This window comes from Sturnus vulgaris, chromosome 2 (genome assembly GCF_052056855.1).
Source record: "Sturnus vulgaris isolate bStuVul1 chromosome 2, bStuVul1.hap1, whole genome shotgun sequence".
Lineage (NCBI taxonomy): Eukaryota > Metazoa > Chordata > Aves > Passeriformes > Sturnidae > Sturnus > Sturnus vulgaris.
In genome coordinates this window covers 115040946-115058796 of record NC_142244.1, presented here as the reverse complement: position 1 = coordinate 115058796, position 17851 = coordinate 115040946, and the positions used below count along the sequence as shown (strand labels likewise).

At 40.9% G+C, this 17851-nt stretch overlaps 1 protein-coding gene across 1 annotated transcript; it reads left to right on the top strand.

The window, feature by feature from the left end:
• Window positions 1-1877: 1877 nt before the first annotated feature.
• On the top strand, window positions 1878-16839 carry LOC106855758 (interferon-induced GTP-binding protein Mx-like). Its single transcript, XM_014880662.2, has 13 exons — window positions 1878-2134; window positions 3616-3808; window positions 4665-4802; window positions 6076-6230; window positions 7355-7493; window positions 7976-8174; window positions 8920-8998; window positions 10324-10446; window positions 11166-11307; window positions 12147-12305; window positions 12795-12871; window positions 14244-14450; window positions 16316-16839. The coding sequence occupies exons 1-13, from the start codon at window positions 1907-1909 to the stop codon at window positions 16547-16549; spliced, it is 2073 nt and encodes a 690-aa protein (XP_014736148.2). The 5' UTR covers window positions 1878-1906; the 3' UTR covers window positions 16550-16839.
• Window positions 16840-17851: the final 1012 nt, after the last annotated feature.

Sequence of the window (17851 nt, the reverse complement as noted above, 5' to 3'; positions counted from 1 at the left end):
GCGTTTTTTCTAAACTTATTTTACAAATTGAAAGTATAACCTACATTGTGTCTGATCATCCTATTTTGGTATCTGTTTAAATTAGAAAACCTATGAACTGTGATAAATGTGATTCGTGCTAATTAAATTGTAACTATATTAGAAAAATTGTATTTAGATCAATAGAAGACCATTGTTACCGAGTGAAAGGGGGGGAGATGGGTGAGACAGGACAAAAGACATCTTCCAGATGTTGGGAGTCGAAGAAGAAGGCTGGAAGAAAGTCAGATAAGAACAGTAGAAGGACGTAGGTCTGATAAGCAGTATCTAGAAATACAGCTTCAACCTTGAAATGGGCAAAAATGGAATGATTCCAAGCATGGGACTTAATTAGAGTCATGTTATGGAAAACATCCGCTCAGTCACACAGGGCGCCTGCGCTACCTGCAGGTCACACCTCGGGCACTGATGAAGATGATGAGCCTTCATCGGAAATAAGACCCTCAAAAGGATGAGAGACCCCCTAACCCATTAGTAGAGCATGTGCCGTGCAGTATAGTTACGTAGAGTTTAGGAATAGAAACTAGGAGGAGCTTCCTAGAAACTTTTTAAGTGGGATTGTTAGCCTGGATGCTTTGGTACGAGAGGAAGGGCAGGCCCCTCCCCGTAGCCCCGGTCGGTTTTGCTTATGCTTTATACGAACCTCAATTATACTAAAACACTTACTCTCAAATTTTATCCATCCCAAATTATACAACTGTAATACTTTACTTGGATAGTATTTAGTTTCAATAATTTTTGTAATCATCTTTAATACTTCTGATTGTATTCATTTATAATTGTTACTATTAAAAATTTGTTGTTACTTTTAATCTTTGTTGTTTGTTTAATTGGAAAAATAGAAAACCATTCATAACAGAACTTAATTCAACCAAAAAAAAGAAACTAATAGAACAGAAAGTTATTTCAAGATGTGGTCTCCTAATTTGTTTTTCAAAGTGTTAAAGAGATCTTGGTTTTGGCAGAGGGAGACTAAAAAGCTAGCTTTGAAAAAGGACTTTTGGGGTTGTTTTTTTTCCTTAAATCACTCTGTCTGAAAATCACCTTCCCTGGATAATGTAATGCCAAAAGCCACTAATTTCCTCAGTCACCCATAGCGAACAGAACTTCTCTATAAGGAAATGCTGAACAAGGAAATCAAAAGCCTCCTCGTTCTCCCTTCTCTAACCTCATGTGAAGAAAAGTCTGCTTTTAGCAGAGGGTTTTAAGCTATAGGGGAGGGGACCAAGATAGAGAGCTTCTAAAACAAGTGTTAGACTTGCCTCTGACAAGTATTTCTTCCACAAAAGAGGTGAGATAGCCACTTAGCAGACTATGGCTTGGAGCCAGCCCACAGCTCTACCCTTCTGACCCCAGGAAGTGAAGGATTCACACTCCCTCCAGTCCTGCCCTGATACTGACTCAGCTTCTGCAAACACCTTTCAGCAAATATTTTTCAGCAAATATTGAGGTGAATCGGCATTTTGCAAAAACTAGTGTAACTTTTTTTCTCCCCAAAAAAACAAATACTGTTTTTTTCCCCATGGCACTTTTTTTTTTTTTTTTTTTTTTTTTTTTAATATCAAAAAGAAAGCTTAAGAGAGGTAGGGAGAAGTGTTTCAACTCTATCCTCTGGAGACCAATTGTAGTGATTTGTAAAGATCTGCAGCACTTGGTACCTACCAAGGTACCTGCCGAGGGTTTGGATCGGGAAATAAAAGTGGTGCTTGATTTTCTTTGCTCTGATCATTGTTGCAAGGTGGAGTCACTCATTGCCTCATGTCTGATTTCAGAGACTGCACCTCAGAGTGGTTGGACCAGGCAGTGACCAGAGTTTAGTGAAGCAATTATGGACAACCTATATGGAAGCCCAGTATATCAGCAGACCATGGATAAAAAGAAAGCAGCATTCAAACAACCTTCTGAAAAAAACAAAAACTCCCCAAAGAAAGAGGGGTTTATATATTCTTTTACAAAACCATTTCCAGAAGCCGCTACAGTGCCTCTCCCACCAGACCCAGAAGATGCTGCTGTGACGTCAGAGAAAATGTTTGTGAAAAAGCCTGACTGTGAACAGAAGGATTTAGAGAAAGAGTTTTTCAGAGAAGACAACAAGGTAAGGCAAGGAGAAGGCATAGATCCTCCCCACTCTTACTCTGTTGTTTCACTTTGTGCCCCAAAATGAATTCCTTTGTCTCTTTGGGCAATCTGCACTTGTTAGGTCTAAGGAGAACTTTTGGGAGGAGGCTTAGCCTTACATCGTGTAAGTAGGAAGAGATGTACCTGCAATTAATCTGCAGACATTAATAATGCAGGTCTAAAAAAAAGAGATGGCTGCAGCCTAGAAGCCAGTTTAATGTGTGACATGTGTCTGTTTCAATCCTAGCAACAAATGCTGAACAGAAATCATAAAAGCTGAGGTTTCTTTTTTTTCTTGAGGCTCTTCAACCCTCAACAGAAATGCACAGAAAGGTTAATAATAACCTGCTTGGATATTTTAACTGAACACAGATTAGTTTTAAGTCTGTGATGCAGTTATTGAAGTTTTTTGAGAATTTACTAGCTATTAAACATTGTAGTGAAGAGAGTGGGCAGTGGTTACAAAAAGGGTTTAAAATGCCTGCCTCCAGTGATGTGTGCTGCCCTGCTCATCTTGAACCAAAAAATCTGCTTTGAGTACATCTGATCCATAGAGATACTTTTTGGAGGTATTTTTCTTGGATAAAAGTGATGGAGAAAAACTTCAACTTTTCTTTTCAAAAAATCGGGTTTGAATGTGTCTGGCCCAATATGTCTGAAACATATTGGTGTTCCCAAAATTGCATCTCTAAATGCAGCAGTCAGACTGGAACATGGAGAGAGGAACAGGGAGAAGAGACCAAGCTGATCTTTCTATACTTTAGCTGAGCATATTTAACAGCAGATGGACCAGTTTTGTCAAAGACTGGAAATTATTTGTTTTGTTTTCATGTAAATGAAGAGCCTGTGTTAATATCTGGACCTGTATCAAACCCAGAAAATGACAATAATCAGTTATTTAAAACAACCCACTCATATTCATGCCTTATGTGAGCCTAAAATGAGGCAAAGAAAGAAGAGCCATGATGATCTAAAAGATTTCAGCCACCTGTTAAGAACATTTCAGCAGAACTCTTTTGGTGTCTGTGCACAAACTAAATCTTCAAACTCCAAAACAAAGATCTGATAAGCTGTTTTTTACCAAATTCAGTGATTTCTGAGATCACTCTTGATTTGCATACACATGTGTCAGTATATCTGTGGATGAGTGGAAGAAAATAGCAGTTATTAAAAAAACTGTTCTTAAAAAAAATTAACAAAGCACACTTAGTAAAGTATTCTTTATCTTCTCAGGATGCCTTCCAAAATTTGGTGTTTTTACTAAGGATGGTCTGTGAGCCAACCTCAACTGTTTCTTTTGTATTTACAGACACCTAGAGATGCAAGGATGCACAGTGATATGAACTAGAACTTGATGCCAGTAAATAACTTTTACTAAAGAATGATGAATAGAAAATGTGAGGTTTGTTTTTTTGTTTTTTAATTATGGAAAATTGATTGTAAATTTAACTCTATCAGGCTGCAGAACACACCTTGTCCAACCAATATGAGGAAAAGATCCGACCCTGCATTGATCTTGTGGACAGCCTGAGAGCTCTTGGAATAGAAAAGGACCTGTCCTTGCCTGCAATTGCTGTGATTGGAGACCAGAGCTCTGGGAAAAGCTCTGTCCTCGAAGCCCTGTCTGGTGTTGCTCTCCCCAGGGGCAATGGTAAGAATTTGCTTTCTCACGTTTTCACTTTGATGAGGTGGATGAGATTTTTTTTTTTATTTTTGCGGGTTTTTTGTTTTTTTGGGTTTTGTTTGTTTGTTTGGGGTTTTTTTTATTGTTTTGGTTTTTGTTTTTTTTTTTCCATGACTGAGGGATGGAGGTGCAAGTGAGGCACCACAGGGTAAATCCAAGGCACATGTTCCAGGTGGTCAAGAGACCAGGAATAAGAAGTGTAATTGCCTCAGTTGACTCTGTGCATTTCCCAGAAAGCAGTAGTGCAGCAGAGTATTAATTTCACATGGAAAATCAGTTTTTTAATTTGCTTTTGGGGTTGTTTTGGGTATTTTAAACAACATTTTCATACAGATATCTTTTTTATTATTATTATGTGTAAAAAGTGTACAGAGGTCTTTACTTAAAGCATTATTTAAGTCAGAGATGATTGTTGGAAGACAACAGCTCAAGAAGATCCACTTTCCAGCTCTGTGTGTGCATTTTTGCACACATAAATTCTGCAAGTCCCATGTGAGTTTACAATATAATCTAGTCTTTCAGGCTGGAGTTGTGGAAAGGTTTTTCATAGGATTTATTTGCAGCACTGAAAGAGATCATCCAGAGAGGAGCAAAACTCCATCTGGGGAGTTTTGCAGGGCCAGACATGTCTGGGAAGAGTCATGGTTGATCTCATCTAGCACTGGTGACAATCCTGCTCTGAGCAGGAAGGTGGACAAGTCCCCTCTGGAAGCTCTCTTGGAACATTTCTACGGTTTTGTGTGAAACATTAGGCAATCCTGTGTACAGCACGTGCTTCAAGGCTGTGTTTCATGCACAACCTCTGCCTCTGGAACTGCTGCAGGTATTGTCACTCGGTGTCCCCTGGAACTTAAACTCAAGAGGTTGCCTGAAGGCCAGGCATGGCAAGGGAAGATCTCCTTCCGAAATGTAACTGAGGAGCTGCAGGACCCCTCCGAGGTGGACAGAGCAATAAGGCATGGTGAGTGGATTTGGCTGGCTCCTCTCAATCCTCCTCTTAGACTGAGCAGCCTCCACGGTGATTGTGGAGTAACACCAAGAGCTGGACTCAGAGCAGGAGCTGGGTCAGCAAAACTCAGTTCTCTCGAGGGAGTGGTACCAGTGCTTCAGTGGTGAAGATGATCTATGATGATGGTCCCAGAATGGCCTGGGTTGGAAGGGACCTTAAAAGTCTTCTAGTTCCAACACTTCAGGCGGGGATGCCACCCACTAGTTCCATGATCCTTTCATCCTGATCCACGATAAAGGCTCAGGCTGTGTCCTTACCTGGGTGGTGTCTTCCTGGTTTCCTGCTTTGGGGATGTTTTCTCTCAAATTGTAAACATGGACCATAAATGATTCCTGTCATCAGAGAGTGCTGGAGGTTTCTGTGGCTGGAAATCTTATTATTTTGGAGGAAATTGAGAGAAGGCAGAGGGGAGGACAGAGAGATTCTGCCAGGTACTGTGACCACAGGCTCAGTCAGTGCCCTTCATGTCTCAGCTTTACTGTTACAGCATTTCACACTGGGTGAGAAATCAGTGTTCTTACCCAAAGAGCAGTAAGCACTAGCCCTAAGTGTGAAAGTTGGATTGTCTTTACTTCCTTGACTAGCACAGCTTTGCACACTGTTATTCTTCCTAATTTTTTAAATTAGCTTTTCAATACATTATTTGGATAGTCTCAAAACTGGCCAGGCAATTGGTATGAATTAAGGTAAATAAAGAGCTGAAAATCTCTCATGAGAACGACTCTAGAGTTTCCTTGCTTCTCTATGTTCACAATTCAAGCATTATTGTTTTGTAGTATCTGGGACAATTTACTCTCAATCTCTCTATCAAAATGTGAAGAATATAGAACAACACCTATTTTTCTTTCATGGCATCCGAGGATTAATTAATGCTTACAAAGTATTTTGTTGTTGAGGAAGCATTTCTACAACTGACAAGTATTTTACCCATCCCTTTCATTGTGGTTTATGTACATGCATTTTATCTGCATACACAAGAGTATAAATATATGCTCTGTAAAATATTACAGCTCACATTCCAACAGGACTTCACATCAACTTGTTCTGCATGATAATTTCCTTAGATTTTTGCATAAATGGATTTAAGGGTGTGGCTGGATATGAAAGAAAAAGACAACCTTGAAAGAACGTTAGGTGGTAGCTGGTACTTTTCAAAGTCATTGTGTTCAGCTTTGGTTTGATGCATCATTTGAAGCTTGTATTCATTGCCTCCCTCTTTTCACAGCCCAGGATGTTGTGGCTGGTCCTAGAGGTGCCATTAGCGGGCAGTTAATTTCCCTGGAAGTTCAGTCCCCTGATGTCCCGGATCTGACACTAATTGATCTTCCTGGAATTGCCAGGGTGGCCGTGGGGGACCAGCCAAAAGACATCGGGGACCAGGTAAAACTCAGCCTCATGTGCCAATCTGGGCCCAGGGTCTCATCCCTTGAGGGCTCCCAGCAGATCTTTTGTGAAGCAAACAGAAAAACTGGAGGGGATCTCTGCTCTTCCTCTGGCTGTTTTTAGAAGAAATGCTGGGGAATGCAAATAAAACTTCACCCCTTGATGTGAGGGTGATGTGCAGGAGCTGGGTGTGTTGTTTCTCCTAAAATACCTTTAAATGGGGACTTGGAATAAGAGGAGCCCAAACTAAACTAGATATACCAAACAGAAGTGAGACAAGATTGGATTGTCTGGGCTTTGCTTTCTGGAAGGACAGTAATTTAATTTCACAGTTAGATAGCAATCTTTCTATTGTATTGAGAAGAAAGCAGCAGATGTGATAAAATCCAGACATTTTCATTGTCCCCAGCTGTCTGCATGCTCTAGAGATGGAGCATTGCAGACAGATTTGTAGCATTGCAGCCTGTCAGAAACTGGGATGGGTGGCAAGTAGAAAAGAGAGGCATCTACCAAAATCCAGGGGGAAAAAAAGAATTTATTTACTGTGGAATAAGTACAATAGTGCTCTGTGAAGCTTCTACAAAACAACACAAATTATGAGGAACTAGTTTAGTTTGTCATTGAAACAGAAAAATGCCAACTAGATGTCATGTGCAGCTTCAGTTTTGACGTTTTTAAAATTTTCCTACGAATATTCCACTGAAAAATAAGCCAAAGACATTTATGCTCCTTTCAGAGATACAAATTTGAGATTTATCAGCATAATTGAGCTTGCTTTCATTCCATAAGTGTGTACCTACACATCAGAACCTGATTTTCTTACAGTGCAATTAGATATCAAATACCTTTAATGTTTCTATAATGAAAGATTATATATGCACAATAGGTTAAACTCCACATAGCTGCCAAGACAGGCTTAACAACATTAGTCTTGTCTCACTCGTGCCAGATGTTTGGATTAATCCTAGCATAAGAAAAGAGGCTGCTGACCCCTTTCCATGCCATCCTCAGCATATGTGGCATCTAATGTCATCAGGCTGTGGCTCCTATTGCTAGAAATTGTCACATCCTACAAGCAAGTGTCTGATTTCATTGAACCTCCTCACTGTATTGAATTGCAGATCAAAATGCTACTTAAAAAACATATTGGCTGCAAAGAGACAGTCAATTTGGTAGTGGTGCCCTGTAACGTGGATATTGCAACAACAGAAGCATTGAAAATGGCTCAAGAGGTGGACCCCACTGGAGAAAGGACAATAGGTGAGATAATTTTTAATCTATGAGCTGAAAAGGAGGCCAAATCTTTCCCCCCCGCCCCCCATGAGGTCTGATGTTCTCTGTTCTGCACCAGATCTGTGAAATTAACTACTAGAAGAAGAGGGGGGAAAAAAGAAAACAGCCTAAAGAAAATATTTGCAAGTATTTCTAGTCACAATTCTTGAGTAGCTCCAGGAATCCCTTAGTTTGGTGTCTTGCTGGCACTCCTGTTATGAATGACTGGAAGCTGAAAATCTCATTTAATGGTAGTTGGTGTGAAGTTAATGGTAAAAAAGCTTTGCTTTTTGCCTGTCAAAAAAGGGTTTGCAAAGCAAAAGGCATGGTGGGAGGCCAACTGTACAGTGAGTTTTACAGTCCAGGAGCTGAGAGCTTTCTAGGAATGAGAATACAAAAAAAAATTGCTTTATAAAACATGGTACAGAGGGTTCCTGCTTAGTGGTTAACTTTCTGTTTTAATTTCACAGGAATCCTCACAAAACCCGACCTCGTGGACAGGGGGACTGAAGAGGCCATAATTAAAATACTGCAAAACAGGGTAATCCCCCTCAAAAAAGGCTACATGATCGTGAAGTGCCGTGGGCAGCAGGACATCCACAACAAAGTGACCTTGGCTGCTGCCATCCAACAGGAGAGAGCCTTCTTTGAGAATCACAAACATTTCAGGTACTCCTCACAGAAAAATTCTCATCAAAAACATGCTCAAGTCACCTCAAAGCTTCCTGTTGATTTGCCGAGATTTAACTCAGGGGTTACAAACAGGTATTAGTTATACTGAATATTTCTCATTGCTCATGTAGGGTTGTGTTTCAGTAATCCAGAACATTTTTACACACCGAATAAACTCTTTAAAATGTTTTTGTTGGGGGTTTTTTGATGCAGAATACATGGGGGAAGTACCATGAACTTCAGGAGCTCTGAATAGTCCCAAAGAATTCAAGTTAAAGCATGTGAGCACTTCAAGGCAGGCACTGAAGTATTTCTGTTCACTGGAAAACATGGGGGAGCAGCATGAGAAAGAAAGGCTGAGCTGAGGGCACAGGCTGCCTGGATGACTTAGCAGCAAATCAATCATAATCCAGAGAATGGCAGCTGACAAGGGGTTTGAATCCGTGAACTTCACACATGAAGAAATAATAGAACAGCACATTGATCTGCTGTTAGAATTTGCTTTTTTTTTCAGATTTTTCTCTGTTTCCCTTTGCTCAGTCAGTAGCTGTCAAACAACTCTTGAATAAACATGCCCAGAGAGTCCTGGGCTGTTGCCACATCTGCACCAGCTTGGCTCAGTGACCCTTTCTTTGCTCAAATTATAATACAATTAGTGAAAACAGAGCAGAGCATCAGTGCTGCCTCCTTGCCCTGCACAGCCTGGCTATCTAAACCCACCTTTCCCCTTTTTTTTTTACAGGGCTATTATGAAACAAGGAAAGGCTACTATCCCCCATCTGGCAGAGAAGCTCACAAATGAACTTGTGAAACACATTATTGTAAGTAACAGAGGTCCCATACTGAGCTATTTGTATCAGTTACTACCTAAAAACAAATTCAACCCTTCAGCCTTGGACTGCAGTTGGATTTCACCTTTATATGCTCAATAATCCTTCAACTCAGTGATCTGAGAACCAACTGAACAAACTGAACTGAGAGGTAAAAATCCTCATGTTCTGTCCTCAGATTTGCCTTTTAACTGCAGATCAACAATAAGCAAATTATTTCATCTATTTGTGACTCATAAATCCTGCCTTTTCAATGGCAGCCATGATATTTCTTTTTGGTTATGAGTGTTGATTACCTGGGTGACAAGTTACTGCTGTCAGCTTAGAAACAGTGATTTCTATTCAACAGAAAATGTCTTCAAAATATCAAGATGTTCTATTATCTTAATATACTAATGTAAGGATATTGGAGGGTTTTATTTGGTATAAATATATCTGCATGTAATATATCTTATTCCATTAAGAGAAGATGTTAAAATATAAGGAACATCTAAACTCAGTCTCAAAGGAGAAAAAAAATTATTTATGTAAATTTACAAAAAATAGCCGTGGAAAGGGGTTTTAACCCTTTAGGTGCAGTGGAAATAAGACACACAGATACATGGTCATCTTTCATGATAGGAAAGAGCCAAGTTTATTCAGAAACACATTTGCTTAAATAGCATGACTTGCAACTCCAAGAGCAGAAAAAAGATGACTGGTTCAGAGAGAAGACACTTCTTTCCCAGGGCCTGGTCACATACTACAACAGGTGTTCTATCTTTGTTATTAATGCCTCTCTATTTTGACCAAATTATCATCTTGGGAGAAATTCTCCCTAGCCTTCAGCTGGACCACCTTATCAGCTTGGAAACAGAGCTGAGAAGCTCTGGCCTGGAATATTTTCCAGGCTGTAATTTTCTAGCTCTGTCAAGTGTACATCCACAAATAAGCAACTAAAGGGCCATGTTCCATCAGGCATTTGTCAGGAGTTGAGCAGATACCACTTTCCTGGCACAGCCTGTGAGGACATTGTTTTTAGCTCACTGTGGATGAAATCTTGCCTTAGACTGCAGATATTCTGCCCAGCTCTCAGTGAGGTCCAGCCTGATTTCTCAGGGAGATCCTGGCTCCTGCATTCCCACAATAAAGGCAATATTTGTTCTTCCATGTTACCCCACTGTCACACATGGGACACTGACAGCAAGCTCTTGGATTTGTGAAAACAGCAAAGATCCCGTGCAGGTGTAGGTCACTCTTAGAGGGATTTTGTTTTCCTTCCAAAACCAGACAGGTTCAACCTTTCTCAATGTCCTTCTCCACTGTCTCCTCCCCAGAAAACTCTGCCAGCGCTGGAGAGCCAAATTCGTGATACCCTCCATGCAACATTACAGGATCTGCAAAGGTACAATAGAGGCACACCCCAAACAGAGGATGAGAAGCTGTTTTTCCTCACAGATGTAAGTATCACTATTGGTCACAGAGCAGAGCAAGGAGGTAACTGTGGGAGAAAAAGAAATTATCAAAACATCAGCATGGAAGTTTGTGATATCCATCATTTCAGTGAGGGAAACATAGACAAACCACACCTGAAAAAATAACGGAGCACAGGAGCTCGTGGCTCCTTCTAGCAATTTTTTTGCTTTGATTATGGGCCAAGAAAACTAAACAACTTGATTGATCAAAATCAAACATCTCAGCGAGGGAAAACTTGAACTCCTGCCTGCTCAACACTTTGAAAGATTCCCATTGTTTACAGCACTCATAAGATCAAACATATTCCTGATATCAAAATGTGGTTTGCAAGTCCATCTCAGTGCCTCATCTCAGGAAGCTACTCCCTGAGTAAGCCTTCAGTAGGCATTAGAGGTGTTTATGGAAGCTCATCAGACTTCATGCAAGTCTGGCCTATTAGAATGTGTTAAATGGTTCTAAAAGTCTACAGGGGGAAAAACAAAAGAGTATTAAGTTTGTTCTCCTCTATCTGTGACAGTTTGGGGGGGAAAAAATCAAAAAACCAAACAAACCAAGAGCTAAGAGCATAAAAGATGTAAGAAAGGGATGTTTTTTATGTCCCTGCTTTAACATCAAACAATTACAGATATACTTAACATTGACAAATTAGTCTGAAGAAATGAAACTTCACTAAATTGCCTGCCTGCTGTTTGATTCACTGCAGTTGATCAAGGTCTTTAACCAAGACATCTCTCAGAGCACACGGGGAGAGGAGCAGCTGCTTGGAGATGAAGTCAGGCTGTTCACCAAGGTCCGCAAGGAATTCTGCACGTGGGGTGTGATTCTCCTGGAGAGTGCTGCGAGGGGTAAGCACAGAGCCCATCCCCTTGCTTCTAAACCTAGACACGGCATCTTCAGTCAATACTCCTCAAGAAAATTAAGAGCAAGAAGCCAGGAGCATCCTTGTGTTGTGGTGTCTTGGGGACACGGACACAGTTTGTGTTAAATGCTGTCATTACAGAGAGGTCAGTGCTTGTCTCTTTTCTGCCAGCACAGCAGTAAAATCAGGACACTGGGAACAGAATTTGTTGGTGATTTTCTGAACCATTCTTCTAAATAACAGCAACACCAATGAATAATAATACATAATAATAATCTATATATTAATTTGTATTGTTACTCTTATTTTTTTAAATTTTATTATTGCTATGAATATTTTAGAATCTGGGTGGAGTTTGTTCCACTTTAGCTCTGGGCTAAGGTGATACCTCATACAAAAAGAAATTAACAAATTTGTATAATATGAACAAAGAAGTACTGATTGTGATAAAAAAATAACTAGTTGACAGTAGATTCACTGGAAAAGTGTTTAGTGAGCTTGGGGGTTTGTTTTGTTCAGGTTTTTTTAAAACTTGGCAGTGATTGGTAATGGCCAGCTACTTCTATGAGGGTAAAAATACCAAGAAGAACCAAAATTTTTGTGGCCCATCATAATTTCTGTCAGTCAGATGCTTGATGCAATGTGTGAGATGGCTCATTCAGAGAGCTATAACATGTTAGCTCTGTTCTGTGGTAACAAGAAAAATCATCTCAGTAGTTTTTCCTCTCAAGAACAACTCAAAGAGAAGAAATAGACTTCCTTCTTAAACCTGAAATTTATGCATTGAGTGATTTAGTAATAAAGCAATTTATTTCACCATTACAGCTAAAAAAACCGTCCCTAGTAGAGTGTGGAAATACGAAGACCAGTACCGTGGGCGGGAGTTCCCAGGCTTCAGCAACTACAAGACTTTTGAGGACATTATAAAAGACCAGATCAGAGAACTGGAGGAGCCAGCAATTCAGATCCTCAACAACGTGATGAGTATGGCCCAGGCCATGGGAGGCTCTTGTCTGGGGGGCACTGCTGGGCCTGACAAATGTATTTTCCAGGAGAAACTGATGCTGTCACTGATGCTCTCAGGATCCTTCAGAGTGTGGAAGTAAATCTAATTCAGCTTGGGGATTGCTCCTTCTCTAGAGCCTTCAATCTCTACACATGGTCTCCAGCATTTGTTAATACTTTTCCCAGTGGCTCTTGGAAAGGAATTAGAAAATAACTATATAACAAATCACACAGCAAGGAAACAGTACAGTAGAAATACCTGGTGTTAAGTGGTGACACTCTTGGACCTAGAAATCTAAATTTCTACCTGTTTGTATGCATCATAAAGGCAGAGTGCACCAGTACAGCAGCTCAGCTACTTCTGGTTGAATACAGAAAATGAATAGTCTCCCAAGTATCATATTAACAATAGCCTAAAACCCTCACTTACTTAGCTGATTTTATTTTGTCTCTCTGTTCTTCCCTTAGGACTGGTCGAAGAGAAATTTATAGAACTCGCTAATAGGAATTTTGCTAATTTTCACAATCTAAGCAGAGTTGCCAAGGTGAGGCACTACCTGTAACCTGAGATTCTCAAAAGACAGAATGGCATTTGTACATACATCCAGGCTTATGGTACCTGTCTTACTGCATTACTCTTGTGCAAGTGTGGAATTTCTTGCAGGAAAATAAGAAAGAGCCTGAAAATGATGGCAGGATTATAATGGCACTAATAAAAGTGCATTTTGTACAACTTTGACAAGATCTAATATATACATTCTTTATTCATTCTGCTCACCTTCCTGACGTTTGTAACACAATGCAAAGAAAACCTGGTGTGGCTACCTTGAAGAGTTTATCATTAATGTCATATTTAAGTCTTGCAATGATTTGTCAGAGTGCTGAACTGTTTTTCCCTCTCTGAAAGCAAGCCAGGGTTTTAGCCAGTGCAGGAATCTCATCTTTGATGAAAGGAAACAGGAGCAGACAAACCAAAAATCATCCAGCCATGAAAAACTAGAAGATGGCCGTTCACAGTTTGGGCATTAGCATGTTTTGGGGTGGAGTTCAGTGATATGGATGTCCTTGAAGGCCTTTTCTCAGAAAGAGCTTTGAGGAAAAGATAAGAAGCAATGCTGGCAGCCAGGTCCAGAGTCCACTCACAGGGTACTGCTGAAAAAGGAAACTCAGAGGCAAATGTGAGTGAAATAAGTGGTTTGCTATTTCACTTGCATGGTCAAACTCAGAGTTTGAGTAAAACAAAAAAATAATGGATCATGTTACAATTCAAAATTTCATACAAGGTATAAAACCATTGACATTTTAATTGTATCAAAACCCTACTGAGCTCCCAGGCCAACCAGACAGTGAACAAATAAATTATTTAATTCAAACACAGAGATGTTCAGGCAGGGTCTTTAGGTGGAACACAGAGAAGAATGAAGAGGGAAGAAGTTCTGGCAAACACTGGACGTGGGAAAAGAAATGGGGTGTTTTCCTAGGGATGTTAGGAAAGCATTTTAAGGGAATTTGAGCATGACTGAGGGAACTTTGCAGCGCCCACAGACTTTTAGGTGGAAGTGTTAAAAAGGCCAGAAAGAGTCAGATGGCTGCAATAAAAGCACCAGACAGAGGGGTTACACAGGGTTGTTTTGCTGGCAATCGATATTTTCCTTTGGGTTCCAAGCATCATGTTTGGACTTATCCCACTCGTGGGTAAGGAGGGGACAAAGCTGCCACATTTTCCTGCTCTTTCACAACAGAGAGACCACAATCCAAAGCATTATTCCATGTTCCCATGTTCTGGGATTAGACAGTGCTGCACAAGAGCAGTTGAATACTGTGCCCACCTCGCCATTCCCTGGGGACACTGCTAAGCACTGGCACCTTCCCAAAGGAAGCAAATGTCTCAGAACTTGTTGTTCCTTTCTTTTCTAGGTGAAAATTGAAGACATCAGAGAGAAACAAGCAGCAGAGGCTGTAAGACATATCCGGGCACAGTTTAAAATGGAGAGAATTGTGTACTGCCAGGATGACATTTACCTTGGTGATTTAAGTACTCTTAAGGCAGAAAACGCCCTGGGGAAAGATCTGCAGTCGGCTGTTGTCGTGGAGATGGTTTCCCACACCAGTGCCTATTTCTCTGTGAGTTCACAGGCTGTGATGCAGCAGATTTGCTGCCCCCTGAATGCCACAGCAGATATCTCTCACCCAGATCTTGCTGCAGTCAATACAGCCTTGTATGCCACACCAGCACGGTGCAGGGAGTAGCCAGGGGGTATCTAAGTGCCTCATTCAGGTACATGCTCAGCTTCTCTACAAACTACTTGGAGCTTCTGACCAGTGATGAGAATGTCAGGGCAAAGCTGGGCTGTATCAGCAGGTTGCAGGATGCAGGATGTGGTGATTAGAAAAGCCTGAAGGTGCCAAAGTGACAGCTGACTCTTAAACCCCTTGTTAGCTACCTCCCAGTCTGGCTCAGGTCAGCCTCAAGCCATTCTGCACGTTCCTGCAGCCAACAGAAAGTGGTGTCAGTGCCTTGCAGTCAGATCCTAAACTACTACAGCAGGAGGAGCAATTATAAAACATTACATTAAAATCTATCAGCTGTCTGTAGAGATCAGAGTTCATCTGCTGTATTGCAGATAGCACCCTGTAAGTGAAGTCTCTGAAGACAAATGGGGTGTTTTAAGAAAAGATCATGTTAAAGAAAAACAGAAAAAAGAACATGCAGTATCAAGATTTTCTTTGTCGTAAAACTCCCTCAGAAAGCAACAAGTTCAATATTAATAATTCAGGAAGGTAAGTAGCAGCTCACTTTGAATTCCAAGAGCAGGCTTTGTGACAAATCCCTGTAATTTAATGGTCAGGCTGCTCAGGCTGATGAAGAGAAAACCATTGGCTTTCATAGGACAAGAAACAAAGCCAGAAGTGCATGAGCATTTCCATCCCACCTTGCTACACACTCTGCTGTATGTCTTACCTGCAGTTAAATATTTTTGGAAATGCCCTGAGAGCCATTTTCAACAAACCCCCAAGTGCCAGGGGGCAACTCCATGGGACTGACTTGTGCAAGGCCAAATATGGTTTGAACGAGATGGAAGCTCTTAAGTGTCCATGGCTGCCTACACCCTATAGAACCTAGGAATGCCATTTTCAAGTTGTACCACAAAAAGACAGAATCTCTCAATTGCAACCAGGCACTTAGGTCTAAGTGCTCATCCAGCAGCAGGAGGGCTGGAGGCAGCCACTTCACAGAGCTGAGAGAGGTTTAGAACCTCATGTTGCCCAAAAGCACCAGGTGGGCCCCTAAACCCTGTGGATGTCCATGGGGAAAGGGCCCCACAAGCTCTTCTAGGTCAGTCTGTTTCAGTTTGCATCCATAAATGAGCCAGGCAGTTGGTCAGGTCAGACGGGAGATTGTCTCAATTGGGATATCAACAGATGTAATGTAGGCACGATCTGGTCTCACTACTGCTGAAGACATTTCCTCCTAAGGCTAAAGCTTCCTCTAAAGCTGTCTTAAACTTAAAGGGACAACCACATCAGAAACACCATCTAAATACCACCATGTGATAGAGGAATTTTCCAGCTTTAGGGAAAATCACTCTGATTTCCTGCATCAAACATATTGTTAGCATTCAGTGAAGGCAGATTGGACACCAGAAACTGCACAAGTTCTGTTTGTCAGGAATGTCCTCCTATAACTTGTCCCAGTGACAGCTGACAGAGCTGAGCAGAGAACAGCCTGCCTTGGCTTTAGTTTGCTGAGGGAAGAAAAGCAACAGCTGACATCCCCACGACTCTTAAGTTTTTAGATTGCAGACACAAAAGACATCGCTTGCAAATATTTTTTAGTACATAGCACTACTCCCTTCTCAAATAGTAACTCAGTCGAACATTTTAAAACCTTGGAACTACTTGTTTTACCAGATTACTTATATACCCTTCATTTTTCAGTTCTTTTTACTAATTTAGTATTTTACCCTTTTTTCCCCCCCATCTTGCAGGGAGCAAGTAAACGTCTCTCCAATCAGATACCTCTGATCATCCTGTCTTGTGTCCTTCACGACTTTGGAGATAATGTGCAGACCGCTATGCTGCAACTTTTACAAGAAAAAGAGAAGTTAAACTTTCTCCTTGAGGAGGACACTGAAGCTGCTAAAACCAGGAATTACCTCAGCCAAAGAGTTGATCGTCTCACCAAAGCCTGCCAGTACCTGAGAGACTTCAGCTTGTTGTAGTTTCTTTGTTTTTCATTAGTTGTTTTTTTTCCTCATCTTCTAGCATTATTGAAGAATTTCATATAATCCCATAAAAATGTGTTTTTAGCCCAGACCTTTAATACTAACTTTTAGCATTCAGTTTTTCTTTATTTTCCATAATCAGTTATATGCAAGCAGCTGCCTTTGCATAAAGAGTTCCACTGGGGAAGTTGTGATTAAATAAACATTATCCCATTTTTAAACATTTCCTTTATGAATTCTGTGCAACCACTGGAGTAATCATTAAAAAGCTAACACTCTGGGAATTATATGCTTTGTTGGTTTGGTTTTTTTCTCTTTTTAATGATGGGAGCTGCATAATTCACAAACTGTAGAAATCAAATTATCTAGCTTTCCTCAATGAAGCTTAGTGCATGACACTCACAATCTCCTACTTCCCCTTGTGTTTTTGGCTTACTGGGATTGTTCTCTTTCCTGCTATCACCTAAAAGACACCTCTGCAAAGTGTCACCACTAAGTCTCAGCCCAGGAGGGAGAGAGGGAGCACAGTGGGATGAAACCGTTCCAGCCTAGAAGGAAAATATATTTATTTTATGTGACTGGTGCATCCAGAGGATGCCATGGGCTCTGTTCAGTCTCCTTTCCCAGCTCTCTGATTTGCAGAAGGCCAAGAGGCTCTTCCTCTCAGATGTCTGCACCAGCACCTGAAATTTTGGGACTGATGGGCAACTCACTAGAGGGCAGGATTTGGATATCCAAAAGAAAAGAAACCTCCCAGGATGTTAAACATCACAAGGGTGTCTCATCATGTGTTTTGCTGCCTTTCTCTTTTCCCTCTCCAGGGCAAGGAGAACCTTTACAAAAGCTCTTTCATTTCGTGGAAGCCAATGCAAAATATATCACACACTGTGTACAGACATCTTTGACAGGGAAGATTTGGTTTAATAACCAAAAGCAATGTCTGCATCCAGCTAGAAAAAATGTGCTTATACCAGTGTGTGATGTAGTAACTTCCAAGTTTCTTACAAGAGAAGCCTTCTCCTCAGGCTAGAGATGACAAAAAGTGTTTGTCCCTGTGGCATGGAACTGCAGCTGGTGCCTGACTTTTGGTACAGCATTCACCCCAACATCCACGTTCCTTAACCTTGAACACTGCAGCCACTTTCCCCTTTCTTCCAGTACATTCTTTTGCTATTATTGACTTGCAGTGCTGCAGGTCAGAAGCCACAGAAAAAGTGCCTCATACCTGTAACCACTTAATTTTTTAATTCTGTTTTGAAAGTACTTTAAACTCGTTGGTTATTTCATGGTATTCCCCTA

Excerpts from the sequence above, each read along its gene's own strand:
- LOC106855758 (XM_014880662.2), top strand. The coding sequence starts at position 1,907 with ATGGATAAAAAGAAAGCAGCATTCAAACAACCTTCTGAAAAAAACAAA. Across the intron at positions 7,494-7,975 it reads CACTGGAGAAAGGACAATAG|GAATCCTCACAAAACCCGAC; the intron begins GTGAGATAATTT and ends TTAATTTCACAG. Across the intron at positions 14,451-16,315 it reads ACACCAGTGCCTATTTCTCT|GGAGCAAGTAAACGTCTCTC; the intron begins GTGAGTTCACAG and ends CCCATCTTGCAG.